The 16,788-nt window shown below is 42.3% G+C and overlaps 1 protein-coding gene across 1 annotated transcript in view; it reads left to right on the top strand.

The window, feature by feature from the left end:
• The first annotated feature begins 11,825 nt into the window (after nt 1-11,825).
• The window catches only part of xkr7b (XK, Kell blood group complex subunit-related family, member 7b), a 111,527-nt gene continuing 106,564 nt past the window's right edge, over nt 11,826-16,788 (top strand). The window contains exon 1 of the mRNA XM_085444216.1: nt 11,826-12,433. Coding sequence (XP_085300342.1) covers nt 11,835-12,433 — 599 coding nt within the window. The 5' untranslated portion in view covers nt 11,826-11,834. The remainder of the gene's footprint in view (nt 12,434-16,788) is intronic.

The raw sequence follows: 16,788 nt of genomic DNA, 5'->3' as shown, positions 1-16,788 counted from the left end.
TAAACTCCGTCTCCAAACAACAAAATTCACGGCATAAAAATGCCTCAAAGAGAGCGAACAAAGACGAGAGAGGAGATTTGAGGTAAACTGACGCCCGCTGAGACCTGGATTGTTAATGTAAGCGCAGGTGAGCGCAGGGAGTGGGGATAATCACACTAGAGTACAATAAGACACAGCCGTGCCTAATATTGTGGGTATACAGTGTTGTGCTCCAAACAGGTGGCCATTATCTGTCTGTGGTCAGTGTTTCCAGTGTCAACAAAGGTGTTCTTTAGCATACAGGCGTTACAAGTTCTCTGCAGTGTGTGGCACCATTAACCTGTTAATTATTTACTGAACTGAAACAAAAATGAATGTATTAATATTAATAAAACAGTGTCCAAATTAATGAACCAGGATCTGCATCTGCTCACCTCAGCTTATGCTTCTCGAAGCCGGAGAGGATTATTAGTGGGAGAAGCATCGGCTAGTGAGAGGTTTCTATCTCTCACCAGCTGAGAAACGACTTCTATACTTGAAAAAAGGCAGTAGAGGCTGATCTGTCCCGTCACAGTACAACCGTGAAGTGTAAAAGGACACATGGGTAACTTCACCGTCAGTGCTTATCTGGCACTGACGGTACGTTCTGACGTATGGATTTCTAGTGTGGTTCCCCAGCTGCACCAAGGCCGATCAGCAAGCACTCCAGCGGGTGGTGAAAGAAGCTGGCAGAATTATTGGAACAAGTCTGCCAGAGATCAGTAATATCTTCCCCACTCGCTGTCTGAGGAGGGTGCACAGTATCCTGCGGGACCAACATCACCCTGCGCGCCACCTTTTCCATCTGCTGCCCTCAGGGAGAAGGTACAGGTCTATACAGGCCAGAACATCCAGACTGGCCAACAGCCTGTATCCACAGGCTGTGAGGCTCCTGAACTCTCTGCCCCCCTCTCACGGACAATAACCATATCCAACTTCTTAATAGCAATGAACTGGTCTGCATTGGTGCATCATATCTTTATTCTCTTCCCCCTCCTGCCCCCCCCCCCCTCTTTCTTAAATAGATAACTATCATATCTGATATCATATCTCACAGTACAATAATATTGAATGGGTTGCATTGTTGTATTTTGTCATGTTTCTCAGGTCTTTGTCTGAATTTCTACGAACATTATTGCTAAGGATTGTCTTATTGCATTGGAGTCACACTGGGTTAAATATGTACACTTGGGTTTTAAGGGGTATTTATTATTTTCTTCTTTTTTTTTGGGTTGTATGGAAGCCCCAAACGCAATTTCATTGTTCTTGACAATGACAATAAATAAATAAATACTAAATACTAAATACTAAATCTCAGGAAATCTGCATGTGCCTCCAGACAATTCAGCGATGTTTTCTCTCTCGTTCCTTTAAAGCGTGATTTGATGCAATTGGTTTGAAATGGTTCCCACAGACCCTGCAGGCATTTAAACACCAAACTGATGATGGGATTTTTAACATCCATGGTTTAAAATATAAAATGAAGTGATTTTTGTGAAAAGCTTGACATTTTGGGGTATTGGAGGATTTCTCAGATCAGTGAATATTCTGCAGGCTTCGTGTAATTGTCCATGTAATAAATCACTTTGAAGAAGTGAGTTTTGTGGACGTCTTTTCCTTTAATGACTCTGAGGCACTTTCTATTTTGTCTTAATCCTCTGACTGATGTTGAAAGTGAGTTGTGCACGCTCTATGGCATGCTCGTCTGACCTCAGAAACTCATCTGTTGGCAATTCGGCTGCTGTGCTAAATGAGAACGAGTGTTTTTGCTGTATTTGAAACACCTGTGCACCTGCTTATTTACGTGATTATCCAATCACCTAATCACGTGTGAGCAGTGCAGGGCATAGCCTCCAGCACCAGCTTGCAGGTTTTTCTTTTTCTCACTTTCTTTCCTCCCCGTGTATTTATATTTCCATGTTTCTGTGTCACTTCACAGGGGTAGCTTCTTGTCTTCCCACTAGACACCTAGCCGGCACACTCAGACATCTTTTAATCAGGCACCTGCACTAAGACTGGCTTTGTTTGTTTTTTTAATCAACTCTCTGACAGATTGTGGTAGCAACATTCAGGCCCTGCTGATGGTTTCTGGCTTTGGTCCTCGTTGCTATTCCTTCTACTAACCTGCAATTCTTTGTGCACTCCAGATTCTCCAGCCAAACACAACCTACTTGTTCAGTCACTCAAAAGAACCTCTTCCTCTCTGCATCACTTTCCTTCTTCCGACTCTGTGAGAAACATCTGGTACATTCTTCAACTCCGTCAAAAACCCCAGAGCCTCGCCTGTGTTCTGCTTTCTTTTTGTTAACTTTGCCAGTTCCTGTTACAAAGCCGCCTCCTCGATGACCCATTTAGGGTTAGGGCTTCGTTTGTGTTGCTAAACAAGCACATGTTCATAGACTCTAGTTTTTTTCTTTCCAAGTGAAGTCCTAAATGTGTAGTTTTTCCTGTCACAAACTTTTCCATCTAAGCCAAATAGACAACAATTCCACAAAGAGGGTAAATGTTAACTGAGCTCCAGCCTTGACCGTAGCAGGTTGCCACGGACTTGTCCGATGTTAAGAGCCGAGCAGATTCTCATAATGTTCACTTTGCATCTGCAAACTAATTCAAATGGTAAAAACTGATAGATAACACCCACACATTGCTTTTATTGTTAAAATAATCTTGGTCAAACTCTGTGTCTAATACGTTATATCTGCCATTAGCATCACGAGGCATAAAGGACAATGGGAGAATTAGGTTGTTTGCTTTTCTTCATTATCTCGCTTCCCTCCTTCCTGTCACTCTTCACTGACAAGCAATCTGAAATGTAAAAAATCATTATCCTAAAAACAGTGGACTGGCACAGATGTTTTAAAAGTCCCTCTGAAGCTTGAAGTCTGTGTGCATTCACCAAAGTGTATCACAGCAGTGGCACCACTGATCTGAGACCTCTAATTAGCTCCCTGCGCTCTCAAACTCATAATGACCCTCATTTGTCAGGAAATGCGCAGCTTGTGAGTGATGCACGGGCAGAATGTGATTTAAGGTGAAGCAGACTCTGAAGGGGAGCATTTTGATGCCCGAACTCTCTCTTTTACACCGAAAAGATCCAAATTTAATTTGGACATGATCTCTCAGACAGGTCTTACTGAGGAGCAACTGGAGTGGCATGTATATGAAAAATGGATGCTAGCCACCCACTCGTTAAAGAAACCCATTATGAAGCCTCAAGCTGGGTGTTTCCACTGTCACTATTTTGATTTTGGTCTTTTAAAACTAGATTTTAGGGTGACTGAATGAGAAACCAAGGCCGTACCAAAGGCATGGCCTCCTTTAGCATCCTTTTTTGACTATGAAGGGAACTTTAATGTATAAAATAAACATTATGTCATATTCAGCAAGAGTTAAGAGTTCAATAAGTGTTTGCTGTGATCAGAGACAAGGCAGCTGAAGGCTCAAAGAAACACACTGATGTGACTTTAAATGGGCGACACGAGCAGAGGTGAAACTGGATCGCTAAGCTTAGATTTGATTCCAGCTGTTTATGGTGGTTGTACTTCTTCTCCTGTTAGCTTTTGAAGGTAAATATTTGTGGAGTGAATGCATTAATATGAGTAGCACAAGGAGAAACTTCACTTTAAGTTTGCTGTAAACACACCACATGACGTCTGTATAACCAAATGTCTTTTTTCATCCAGAACAGTCTCCCCTTGCTGGCCGTTAGGGACAATGTAGCTTTAAAGCAAACTGCTGTTGCTTTGCATTTCCGAACCGAAGCTTCATCTACTTTTAAAAATATTACAGTTTTTAGCCATGACACAGCACTAGTTTTTTTTTAAAGTTTGCAGGAATACCTTTTTCCCCTCACAAAAAAGGTATTTACCAAATTTGACTTCTATGATTTTAATACATTTTCTATTTTTCTAGAAAACAATATCTTTTGCATTGGAAGATTTTATTTTAAGGTACTAAAAAGATAGACTTTATGTTATTGTTGAGTAAAATCATTATAGAGTATTAAAAAGTAGGCAACAATAATTGCAATAATAACATAATTTCCTTAGGGATTAATAAAGTATTATTAGACTGGTGAGCAGGCCACCAGTCTATGGCAGGAATAACAGGGACACAGACCAGTACATGCTAACATTTAGCAAAAAGGCTCTGGGTTTGAATCTGTTGGCATGTTCTCCCTGTGTCTGCATGGGTTCTCTGGTAACAACACTGTTGCAGATTTCCAGAGCCATGTCACTGTCCGTTTACTCCGCTGATGGTTTCTTTCACTTCCTGTATCTTGCACAGAAGAAATGTCCAGATAATCATGCAGATAACTGGTGGATGGAGCTGAGCAGGCAGAGAAACACGAGTATTGTTTGCAAATTAAGGAAACCCGAGAAAGACTTTTTAATGAAAATGTTGGAAAATAAAGAATGTTTATGAAAAAAGAAAAAGACTTTGCATCGTGTTGATGTTCTAAAATGTTCGTGTGAAATGTGCCTCACTAAACTACAGAAATACAAACAGCGAGAAGTAGCTGGAGCTGCCAGATTCATCTTTAAAAAACGCCGATTATCACAGAAAGAACTGAACGACTGAATAAAAGCAGAGATGCTTGCAGCAGTGCTGGAATTACACATTCTGTGAAGCACAAGTTTAAGGTACAAGAAAGCTTTATCCCATGTGGGGATAATAGATAAGCCATATGGTAAATGCTTTGCATGACTCATAAGCACTAAGTGAATATTATTTTGCATGAGACAAATCTGACAGGTTACCTTAAAATATTAAATAATTTTGCATATAGGAAGGATGTTTGGTTAATGCCTCCTGTCCTCTGCCTGTAAATGGTCTATGCTGGGGGTGAATGGTAAATGCATGCATTTGTATCCAAAGCATGCTTTGCTGTTTCACTCTCACTCACCATTTCACGGGCAGCTAAGTGACACCTGCCATGCAAGATGCAATCCATCAATCCGTCAATTTGGAGGTCCTGCCCATGGACACTTTGTCATGCGTGCAGGAGAAGCTGAGGATCAAACCACCTGTGACTAATAGACCATCTGCTTTGCCTCCTCAGCCATGTATGCACTGGTAATTGTTTATGATAATTTGTTTGTTTTATTTCAATTCATTCTGCATAGTTTGCTGCTGGTTTGGAGACGCGGCTCACACTTTATTAATGGTATCCGTAACAGTGAGTTTGACGGTAGCATGACTGTTGGTGCCAGACCAGCTGGTTTCCCGAGCTTTTCACCACGACAGTCTGTCCAGCTTACACACACTGGTGCATTAAAAATAAATATCAAGCGAGAGGGAGTTCTCAAGATGGAAATGCCAAATTGAAGAGACTACAGAGGTTAGAGCTGACAGAAGGGCTGTGGGACTCAGAGAACCACTCTTTAAAAGTGATCAGAAAGGCTTCTCGGGATTCACAACATGTCCAACCTTGAGGGAGAGCACCTATAAGACCACCTTTGGTTCCACTCCTGACAGCCAGGAGCAGAAACCTGCAGCTGCAGTAGGCACAGAAACTAAATATTGTATCCTGGTCTGATTATTTCCACTTTGTGCCGAGGCTGCAGACGGTAGCCTCAGAATTTGGTGACTGAAGCACAAATTAATGGTTTCAAACTGTCTTGTGTCAACAGTCTGGGCTGCAGCTGATAATGTATGATGTGGAAATATTTTCTTGGCAAACTCTGATCCTCTAATAACAATGAATCACGGTTGGATGGCTGCACAGTATCTATTATTGACCATGTCCGTCAAAGCTGGATTTTAATCAGGATAAAAAGGGTCCGGGGGGCCTTCGAACCCAAAAGATCAGAGAAGATTTACTGTGTTGTTTGGTTTTTCACGATTTATTATTGTACATTTTTTTAAAAATTTGACCAGGTCCTACTTGCAAATTCATTTCCCCCCTCAAACAGGTCTATCCCATAGGAGGTGTGTTACAACTGCTCACCTTTTGGCCTCTAGTTAAAAGAACATGATCTCAGTTTCCTGATCAGTTTGTTGGGCTGTTCAACACAACATGATATTTAGTAAGTTTGATAAAAGTCATGTTAAACTTTTATGCTTTTCTGTATAGTTTCTGGGATGCTTAGAACTCAAATTGCACTGCTGGAAATAGTTTATTTTGATGCACATGCTGTTGTTTTTTTGTTTTGTTTTGTTTTGTTTTGCAAATTTGCATTATAATATTTCTTTTCATCTTTCCTGCAGTACATAAAAATTGGCGTATCTCAAAAATAAAACTATGAAGACACTCAAAATAAATTTCTTGTGGTTGGAAACTATTTTGTGCAACTTCTTTGTATTTAAAGTTTTGAGGGATAAACCCGTTAAATTTCTCTAACTAGAAATATATGTAAAAAACAAAACAAAAACGACTTTCAATTTTTTTTGTAGTTTATTGCACTTTTTTTTTGCAATTTATGTCGTTACTATGGAGTTGATGCATACATATTATTAGAATTTGGGCTATATAAGTATAAATGGTCCCAAAAATGGGACTATAGCAGGTAAAAATATAAAGATAAGCTCTGGTGGACTTGGTTCTATGGTAGGTCTTAAAGGCTTAAACAGGCGACAGTGAAAATGCTCATCTTGAGGCTTCACAGTGGGGCTTCACTCCAACCAACCAACCAATGGGTGAAGTCGCTGACCACACCCATTTTTTATACACAGTCTATCTAAATTGGAAAAAAGTAAAGCAGGCTTTGTCTTTTCACTCCGGTTACTTCTCAGTCAGACCTACGAGACATCACATCTGAAAATCTGACCTTTCATTAAACTGCTATAATTACACTAAAGGTCAAAAAGGAAAGCGGGTGTCCACCTTCTTTTTATTCACTCTTAAAGTCAGACCAGACTAAAATACTCAATGTCTCTGTGTTTTACATTTTATGGAAAACTTTGCAAAAAACTTTTATTTATGTAAATTGTGATAAGAAAGTATGATGAGAGTTTTGTCCTCACTGCAGAAACTCAGAAGCTGTATTTTTTTTAAAGGCTGTCAGAGACGGAGCTGTGACGATCTGGGATCTCTAATTAGCTCCCCTTAGTCGCAAACTCATAATGGGCATCATTTATCAAAAAAAATATTCAGAGAAATCTGTGTATGTCTAATATGCTGTGAAACAAAAACCAGAACACTCCGAGCTTTGAATTATACAGCACTGAGCCATTAAAAACCATTTGGGATTGTGAAACTTCATTTAGGAAATCTTCTTTATTCTCTGTTGATCCGAGTATTTAAATGTGTGAAATATGTGGGCTTACAGAACATTTAAGGACGTTTTCTAATAAATTGAAGCTACCTAATCAGAAAATGTTTTTAATAGTTTGGATTCTGTGTATTATCTCTGCGCTACTGGCAACAGCTACAGCATCATCTTTAAACTTCTAGAAGTTGTTAAACACCAAATACCAGCTGTGTATGCCTTTGCCCACATAAAACAAAACTTTGACATTTATAAAGGAAGAATATGTGGCTCGCATTCATATTTTCAACCATGAGTAAGTTAAATAAGCAAGTTGATGATGATGATTTTTTCTGTGCTATAATAAAAAGTCTCGCCAAATTGTCTTGTGTGAACTTTTGTTTTGCCTTTCTCTGAAATTCCAAGCTGAGAGTTTGTTCCCCATCTTTTTTTTTTCAGTGTTTTCTTCCATCAAAACTGAGATTGACAAATAAAACATCTTTCTTTTTCTCTACATCCTCAATGACTGTCTTAATTCGACAATTGTTGCACCTTCTTTGGATCTTTTCAATGGTGTGTAATAACTTGTGGTGGAATTTGAGTAAACCATGAAACAAGGGAACGTCTGCATCCATTTATTTCTTAAGGCAGGGGTGTCAAACTCCAGGCCTCGAGGGCCGGTGTCCTGCAGGTTTTAGATGTGTCCTTGAGCCAGCACAGCTGATTTAAACGGCTAAATGACCTCCTCAACATGTCTTCTCCAGGGGCCTGGTAATGAACTAATCATTTGGTTCAGGTGTGTTGACCCAGGGTGAGATCTAAAGCCTGCAAGACACCGGCCCTCAAGACCTGGAGTTTGACACCCCTGTCTTAAGGTAAATGATGGCACAGTGGTGCAGTGGTCAGCTGGGGCCTTTCTGTGGCGAGGTTACATGTACTCGTAGTGCCTGCGTGGGTGTCATCTAGGACTGAAAAGCCATGAGCGTTTATGTTACGTTAACTGGTGATTGTGTGGTCGTCTCACTCACGGTGTGATCCCTGCAGTGGACCGTTGACCTGTCCAGGGTCTACTTTGCCTCTCGCACTATGACAGCTGGGAAAAGCTTTTGCTGTTAGTTATGTTTTACCTATAGAAGATCGTAGAATCTAGGCTATGGTGCAGTCTTGAGATCCGTCTTGACTGAGTCAGTCAGTCCCTATCTGGACCACCTGCAAAGGGAATTCCTCTCCATGGATTAAGTAGCTGGGATACCTGCACTCTATATGGCACATGTGGAGTCACCAAAAGGTGGTAAACGGGTGTGCTTCAGCCTAAATTTGGACTTTTTCCAAAAAAACCAATCATGCCTGTCCAAGTAGTTTAGTTCCCTAAAACCAAGCAAAGAGTAACTGGAACTAAAATATTGACACAAAAAAATGTGAACAACTCAGCTACGTGAAAAAATGCTCCTCATAACTGAACCCCCAGGTGAAAGTAGGAGGTCCAGTGTGATCTGTCAGACGTTTTAGTTCCTCAGCCATCAACATACTGAATTATAGTGTGAACTGTGGGAATCTTCTGCAGTGTGGTTGTGACAGTCATCCTTATGAGCTGAGTTTGGAGTCTGAATGAATCTTAAAGAAAAAGAAAGAACAGAAAACTGAGGCAGTCAATTTGCAGAAAGGAAGCTTCAAATGAACTTAACTGGATCTGCAGATATTTTGGATTGAATTTGGCTCTTTAAGCCCTCCTCTGCCCTGATGTGGAAACATGGCAGCTGATTAGTTTATTGAGGGCAGTGAAGCACAGAGAAGTAATTCACCAAAGAATTTTATTGCCTATTCTGCTCAGAGTTTATGGGATCTTTTCAATTAGTATGGTCACTGCTGTAAACAGACCAGTTGCTGTGTCTTGTCAGCTCTATGCATCACTGCCTCATTACAATCAGACAAATGCACTTTAAAGACCCTGATGCTAAAACAGAGGCTGCCTGTGAGGTTGGAGAGTGGCTGCTCCGGGACCAGCTGAGGATATTAGGAAATGGATACGGCTGAATTGCTGCCAAATAAATACACCTCCTTCAACAACTGATGCTAATGAAATCTTCTGGGATGAGTCTCACATTTTTTTCCATTTCTTTTCTTGGTGCCAAAAAATCCAATTAGAAAACCAAAAGTGAGTTAATCCCACCGACTCATACTGTCAGCATATCCAAATCCTGATATGTGTCATTGCACTGCACCCTAGAGCTCCATTGTTGTCCAAAAACCCATCAACATCACACATCACGGAGACGTCGTTGCAGCAGGTGACACGTTCTTTCATTACCCGTCAATATCTTGTATTTTCTTTTGATCACACGTCACACACAGCTTCTTTTTACTCTGATTCTTCACAAGCAGCTAAAATCAGAAACAGTACTGAAACAGGCACTTTCTCCAATCTAACACATATTTCATATATATAAGAAACATTAAAAATTAGTGCACCCTTTCTGGCTGCTCATCAGTGTGCAGTTTAAAGCTGACATAGCTGGCGTAGCTACTCTGCTGCCCGAGTCTTCTTTTTAATTTCATAGTCTGCAAACAAAATCAAATAAGACTTTTTCGCCATTGCCATATCTGTGTTTCAAAGCTGGACATGCTGCGACCGATTGCACATCCACACAGCTGCAGTAAGGCCACCCTGCAGCACGCTAGGCTTATTCTCCCTTTTGACTTTAACTAGAACCATAACTTACAAAATAAGGAGCATATTGTATTCAGTAAGATTTGAAACATGAAAATAATCACAAACGTTAATCAGGACGAACACTCACATGATCTGTAGCAATAGATCAAAGCTTGCTAGTACCTGGTTGGACACGATTTTACCTGCAGACACTCTGATCATAAAGGGATGGACATGTTCAGCAACAGTACACGGGTAGGCTGTGGCACTTAAGTGATCTTCAAGAGATCCAAAGTGTGTCAGGAAGATATCCCACTCCACCACCAGCAGCCTGAACCATTGATACAAAGCAAGATAGACGAATGCTTTCATGTTTACACCAAATTCTGACCCTATCATCCAAATGCTGTAGTAGGAATTGAAACTCATCGGACCAGGCAACATTTTTTATCTTCTATTTTCCCGTTTTGTTGAGTGTGTGTGAACTGAAGGAGGAGACAGGAGGGGGACCCAGTGTGGTGCTCTGTTGCTGTAACCCATCTGCTTTAAGGTTCAACATGTTGTGTGTCCAGAGATGCTCTTCTGCATACGTTGGCTGTAATGAGTCACTGTTGCCTTTCTATCAGCTCGAAGCATTCTAGCCCTTCTCCTCTGATTTCTGGCCTCAATAAGGCCTTTTCACCCAGAGAACTGCTGCTCACTGGATATTTTCTCTTCTTCTGGACCGTTCTCTGTAAACCTTAGAGATGCTTGTGTGAGAAAATCCCAGCAGATAAGCAGTTTCTGAAATACTCAGACCAGCCCGTCTGGCACCGTGTCTGTGTATGCACTGAGTTGTTGCGAGCCAAACAGGTGCATCTTTTATATACAGTCTATGGTTCTTCTGTGTTGACAGCAACTAGTAATTACAGCCTAATTACCATATTACAGATTAGATGTAACACATGCAACGAAGGCATTGAAACCAACCTTGGCTATTTCCTTCAGTCCACCATGCTTCTGTGTTTTTATATATAATATCAACAACAATTGTACCAAAATCAAGTTTTCTGTTTTGCTTTTCTATTTATTCCAACAGCCAGCAAATGCACAATTAGTTACACTGTTACCTTATTTTAAAGCAATCAAAAACAGGTCTTGCTATTGTCTGTCATATTGTCATGACACGTGTGTCACTGTGTCCCTCATGCAAATAAAAATCATCATCCAGACTGTGGCTTGTTACTCTGAGAGGATAAAACGAGCCTGTGAAACTGCTGCTGAGTGTATGCAGAGAAGAACCCAGACAAAAATTATTTAAAAAACTGAGCGTAACCCTTTAACCTTTCCGCCCCAGACTGTGGCAAGACTGTAGTTTTACTTAAGAGCTCCTAAACATCTGTCTGAATGTGAAGCAGCTTCCTCTGCTCTGCTTTCTCTCGATGATAAACCCAAATGATGTCAGTCGAACTACTGCCGTAAAGACCGCTGAGTGCAAAGCCACCCAGTGTCTTAATGATCAAGGGGTCGTGGTTTTTGAGTGAAAGCACAGGACATTTAACATTTACTGCCTGAAGGCAGATTGAATGTGCATAAAAACGCTGAGTCCTTCACTGACAGTAGCCAGCTAAGTCGTTAACTCATATGGTGCATGCAAAATTACCTTAATGTGAGTGTAACATGTGCGCTGGTGGTGCGGAGGTAGGGCAGATTCGATAATAGGTTTAAAAGCACAACCCCGCAGGTCGTAATTATTTGCGGGACTGTCTGCCTGCACGCTGGATGTCCCGAAAACATCGCGCTGGTGTCACGGTGTTAAAAGCGCTCTTAGTAATGATGCCTCGCAATTAATTGGCTGATGATGAGGCTAGTTATGATGTAATCTCTCACACTCTCTCCTGCAAACAGCCAGCCCCCTCCCTTCTCCCTCGCTTTCTCTCACTCTCTCTCCCGTTTCCCCACCTCTTTCTCTGTCTTTCTCTCCTATCCTAACCAACATGGCCGCTAAGTCGGATGGAGCAGCGGTGTCTGTGGAAGATGACAACACGCCCAGGAGCCTCTCGGAGCCGGGGAACCCCGCCGCCCGGCCCCGCTGCACCGCCGCCGGCGGGAAGCCCTACACCCTGCTGGACTGCTGCTGGGTGCTCTGCGCCCTGCTCGTCTTTTTCTCCGACGGCGCGACCGACCTGTGGCTGGCTGCCGACTACTACCTGAGAGGCGAAAACTGGTGGTTCGGCTTGACGCTCGTCTTTGTCGTGGTGCCCTCGGCTGTCGTGCAGGTGCTGAGTTTCAGGTGGTTCGTGTACGACTACGCGGAGCTGAGCGGCGGGGAAGGAGGAGCAGCGAGCTGCAGCGGGAGCGGAACAGCGGCAGGCGGAGCAGCCGCGGCGGGAGACGGCACTCTAAGCACCAAGGACAGCGACCAGCGCGGCGGGAGCGCGGTGGCGGTGAACGCCGCGAATGTTACACCGGTGTACGCGTCCTCTGCCCCGCCAGCGACGGCGGGGAGAGTCGGGACCCCCTGGAGGTGCTGCACCGTCTGTATGTGGGTCTTTCAGACCGTGCTTCACGTCCTGCACCTGGGGCAAGTGTGGAGGTAGGACCGCTGGAGTGGCGTGGAGTACGAGAGGGGCGTGCTTGCGTGCATGTGCGCGCGTGTGTGTGTGCAAAGCGCACTTCTGTGTGCGTAATATGTGCGCTGGCAATGCGTTCTCAACGCTATCCTGCACGGAGATCTCCATGTGTGTGCCAGAAAGTGTGTCTGTGTGTTTAGGCTCTCGATGTGTGTGTGCGCGCGCGTCATCGCATGTGCATGTGTCCGAAATGTTCCCTCTCTCTTCCATGTGCAGAAATAAACGAAGACAGCGCGACTCCTTCCTCCAAAGCTGCCGTGTAGTACCCACGTTCACGCACAACTTTAAACAGTCGTAAAAAATGCGATGAGCTCCCCTGAACTGAACCTTTTGGTCCACCTGCCACTCCAGTCCCGCCTGTGACAGCAGCTGCACGGCTGCATACAGCTCCAACATGTAGTTTCTGCCCCCCCCCCCGATGCCTCCGACTGTCATGGTCCTGATATGTTGACAGGAACATTATCAAGGCGCTGTGGTTTAGACCTCGCTGCTGCTCTCCTCTGGCTGCTTGTCATGTCAGTGATTTCCACACTGGATCTTTTTCCCCTTCTTTTACAAGCAGAGTAGTTTGGGATGGTTAAAATGTATGGGCTGAATCTTTAAACGAGCATTCCCACAACACATTTCAAACTGATTTCCTTTCCTGTTACATTAACTCTGTTAGACTTTACCCATCATGCACCAAAAGTCCATTTATGTTGAAAAATCTGGTTAACCAGTCAAAAGAAGTTTGAAAGTAAAAGTGAAAGATGAAACATAGATATTATACCAGAAAGAACTCTAAACCTCACATCCAACCTTGTTGTAGAATTTATATATTTTAAACACAGCATTTGATTGACTGTGTAGCTTCTCAGTCATCCAGCCCATGGTAGTCTTAGGAGTTTGGAGCATTAATAGTGGGCACAGCATCCACCAGGGTTTAAATACCTGGGAGTCTGCACGTTATTAGTTTTAGAACTGAAGAAGCCTCTTGGATCAGAGGTTAAACACCTTCACCAAACCTAAAGAAGTCGAGTCGCCTTCTTTGTAAACTCCTTTTTTCGACCAATCAGACAGCTACAGTTTTTTTCACTGTGGCTACACAGACTAGTTTTACAAAACAGCATTTTTTAAACTATAAAAAAATTATTTATAAATGTTCATATATCTGTATGTAAATCAAGTTTGGGGTTGGGTCTCTTTGAGCGTTGGATGGTGAGCTTATTCGCACGTGCCTGGACAGTCAAAACCTGAAACATGGAGTCACACTGCCTCACAGGACGCTCCGGGTTACAGTCTGATGGTTGGCTGAGGAGTCTGCAGATGTGCTGAGAAAGAAGAGGTGTCTTTTCACTTTTAACTAAATTTAGAAGTGAAGGCGTGTCTTTTCACTGACCCGAAAAGACGTCTTTTCACCTCTCGCTCTTCAAATCTCGACGTACTCGAGACATCTGACAAAGTCGTCTTTTCAAGAAGTTTTTGCTGGGTGCAAAAGGGTTGACTCGAATATGAAAGTTTCACATAACCCAAATCTCTAGAAATGAAAGACTTTTTTTTTTGTTAGACAACGTGAAGCACTGTGTATATAATACATCAGACTCACACATGAAGTTGTGTGTTCATTTCAAATGTGAAAAAACATTATGAAACAAGTTTTTGTGAACGCTGCCAGAGTCAAAATGAAATATATTCTAATTACAACATAAGACATTTAGATGTTAACAAATTTATGTGTGGTGACAATTACAAAGTGCTGTAATCAAGTAACCCAGTTGTATTGCCACATATTTATCAAGTCAGGCAAAGTACAATAAATAAAAAACACTGACAAACAGATGAAAATACAAAAAACAATTACAAATAAATGTGTAGGGAAAAGTCTGAAAAAGACATAAAAGACATTTTCCTTCTTTAATGTTTTACAGATAATCATAAAACATCACAGATTAAACTCTGGACTCTTCAAACCTCTAAGCTGCTGATAACTGGACTAAAGCACCTTCCTGTAGCTCTGCCACAACCAGCTCAACCATTACCAGTTAGTAGAGTAGAAGGAACTTTTTTACTATAACATTTTAATTCAGTTCAGTTGAATTAAACTCGATTACACTCACGTAATTGCAGTCACCTCTAGGCACTGCATAATTAAGGTTATATTATTATATTGTAAGGTCCCTGGGCAAGATACTGAACCCAGGTTCCTTTAGATGCGATCGCTGGAGTGTGGATGTGTGTGGCTGTTGTGAAAAAGCACTTGTGTGAATGAGACATGCTGCTAAAAGTACTCTGAGTGCTCGAGTAAAAAAGCAGTAGATAAGCTCCAGTCCATTTATCGTGCGTCTCATTTGAGGTGCATGTCTCTCAAGCAGCCTTTTAAATATAGCATAATCCTTTACTTAATGCAGCACACCACAAAACACAAAAGTATCTAAGTATAAAATACAGGAGCCAAAGAAAACCTGAAGTCAGTTCTTTTTTAGTGGTCAGACCACCAGGGCATCTGCTCCACCACCAAATCCATATGGCTCTGAAGCTCTATGGTGCCTCCTGCAGGTAGTGCGCCCACAGGAGGGAGAGCCCATGTTGCTTCTTTGGGCTGTGCCCGGCTGGACCCCACGTGCTAAGCCCCAGCTACCAGGCACTCTCCCTCAAACACCTCCCCCCAGGCGTGGCTACCTCGGTAACCCTCTCCTGGTACCTTGGTCCCTTTGTAATTTTACTCATCCTAGAGGTGTCTGAATGGCTCTCTTTCTGTTTTTTTTAAACATATGTTTCCACTGTCAGACCAACAGACCCAGAGCTATGTGAGCATGCAGCACAATTATTCTCAGTGCTTTGAGGGTCCGCCTGAGCATTAAGCCCGCATCAGTGTACAACTCTCAGCTCGAGGTCAACACAAAAACACGAAGCCAGCACCATTATCACAAGTTAATTGTTTACCATGTTGATTCTCAAGAAGGAAGTGCACTAAACTGTTAAAGTGAAACAAAAATCCTGCAGAAATTGCCTTGAAATACCAGCAGTCCTAACTCGCATGCTTCCCTCATAATTACTGCAGCCATTAGAGACGCCAGTCACACTAGGAAGTAATTATGGGTCATAATAACCCGCTTAACTGGTTACCAGTGGGATCTCTCTTTTTTTTAATAGTAGAACCTGTTTACCGACTCCAGAGCAACTCGTATCATCTGTTCCAAGAGCAGTAAGTAACACTGGCCAGATAAATCGAGGCGAATAAAAAGGAGAGACTGAAGGGAAAGCAAAGACCTGAGGGTGAAGCAAGTTACAGTCAAAACACCAGCTGGATCGAGACATGACTGAGATGATAGAAAAAATATCCTGAAGTCAGACCCAAGACTTGAATAGTGTAGTAAAAACCCAAAAAACATTTGTTTGCAACAAAGAAAGATTTAAAAGAAGCGCACAAACACTCGCTGCATTGTTCTACAGAAAAGCGTCTCAGTTGTGCAACAATGAAAAATGATATTTTCCAGCAACAATAAGGCTGACAATTCAACAGAGCAATTTTTTGCTTGTTCTTGTTGCATAATTTATTTCAGCTTTCAGGAAAACAAACTGAAATTTGTACACGACGAGCGGCCTGTGCCTTTGATTTACTCCCATATAACAAAAATCTGACACTTTGAAGAACCGGACCAGTGTCTTATTCAAAGACACATTTTATTGTGACTGCATAATTTCCAAAAAGATTGAAAATAGCTTCTTAGATTTTCACTGAGCAGAAAGGTCCGCTAACTCAGACGGGCCGACTGAATCATCCTTTAGGCGAGGGCGGTGGGCGGCAGCTCGCCTCCGAACCTCTGTAGACAAACACGGAAAAACACGAGATTAAATGGAGATTCACAGAACATCAACTATTTCAGGGGAAAAAAAGAGCATGCGGGAATTCATATGAGTATAATTACATGCAGACTCCGTAATGAAGCGCATTAATGAACAACAATAAGATGCTGAGAGCTGGAGAATGAGAATAAGTTGGTTTTAATGGGGTAGTTGCTGCCGGGAGAGTCGGGCTGGGCTCAGACTGTCGATGACTCGACTCTGACTGCAGGTTTACGTTTGAGAAGCTGAGATTTCTTCAAGGCGGAAGTGAATTCAAGATGTTTTCCCTCCAGTGTGATTATTAGGATTTGATTATTGCAGTATGAAACCTAACGTATGCCTGTGAAATGCATTTTGATAGAATGAAAGTCAACATCGCAGGCATTCTGGGGGAAAGCTGATGAAATTACACAGGCAGGCTGAAGTTTGGCTTTGGCAGCAGATAATAGGCCGCAAGTAACATTCATTGTCCAAATAACACACAGGAGCTCGC

The sequence above is a fragment of the Copadichromis virginalis genome, linkage group LG20, assembly GCF_057382275.1.
Source record: "Copadichromis virginalis isolate Kocher_CV1m ecotype Utaka linkage group LG20, C_Virginalis_male_GT1.1, whole genome shotgun sequence".
Taxonomy (NCBI): Eukaryota; Metazoa; Chordata; class Actinopteri; order Cichliformes; family Cichlidae; genus Copadichromis; species Copadichromis virginalis.
Note: the sequence above shows the minus strand (reverse complement) of the source record. Positions and strands in the feature narration are given on the sequence as shown.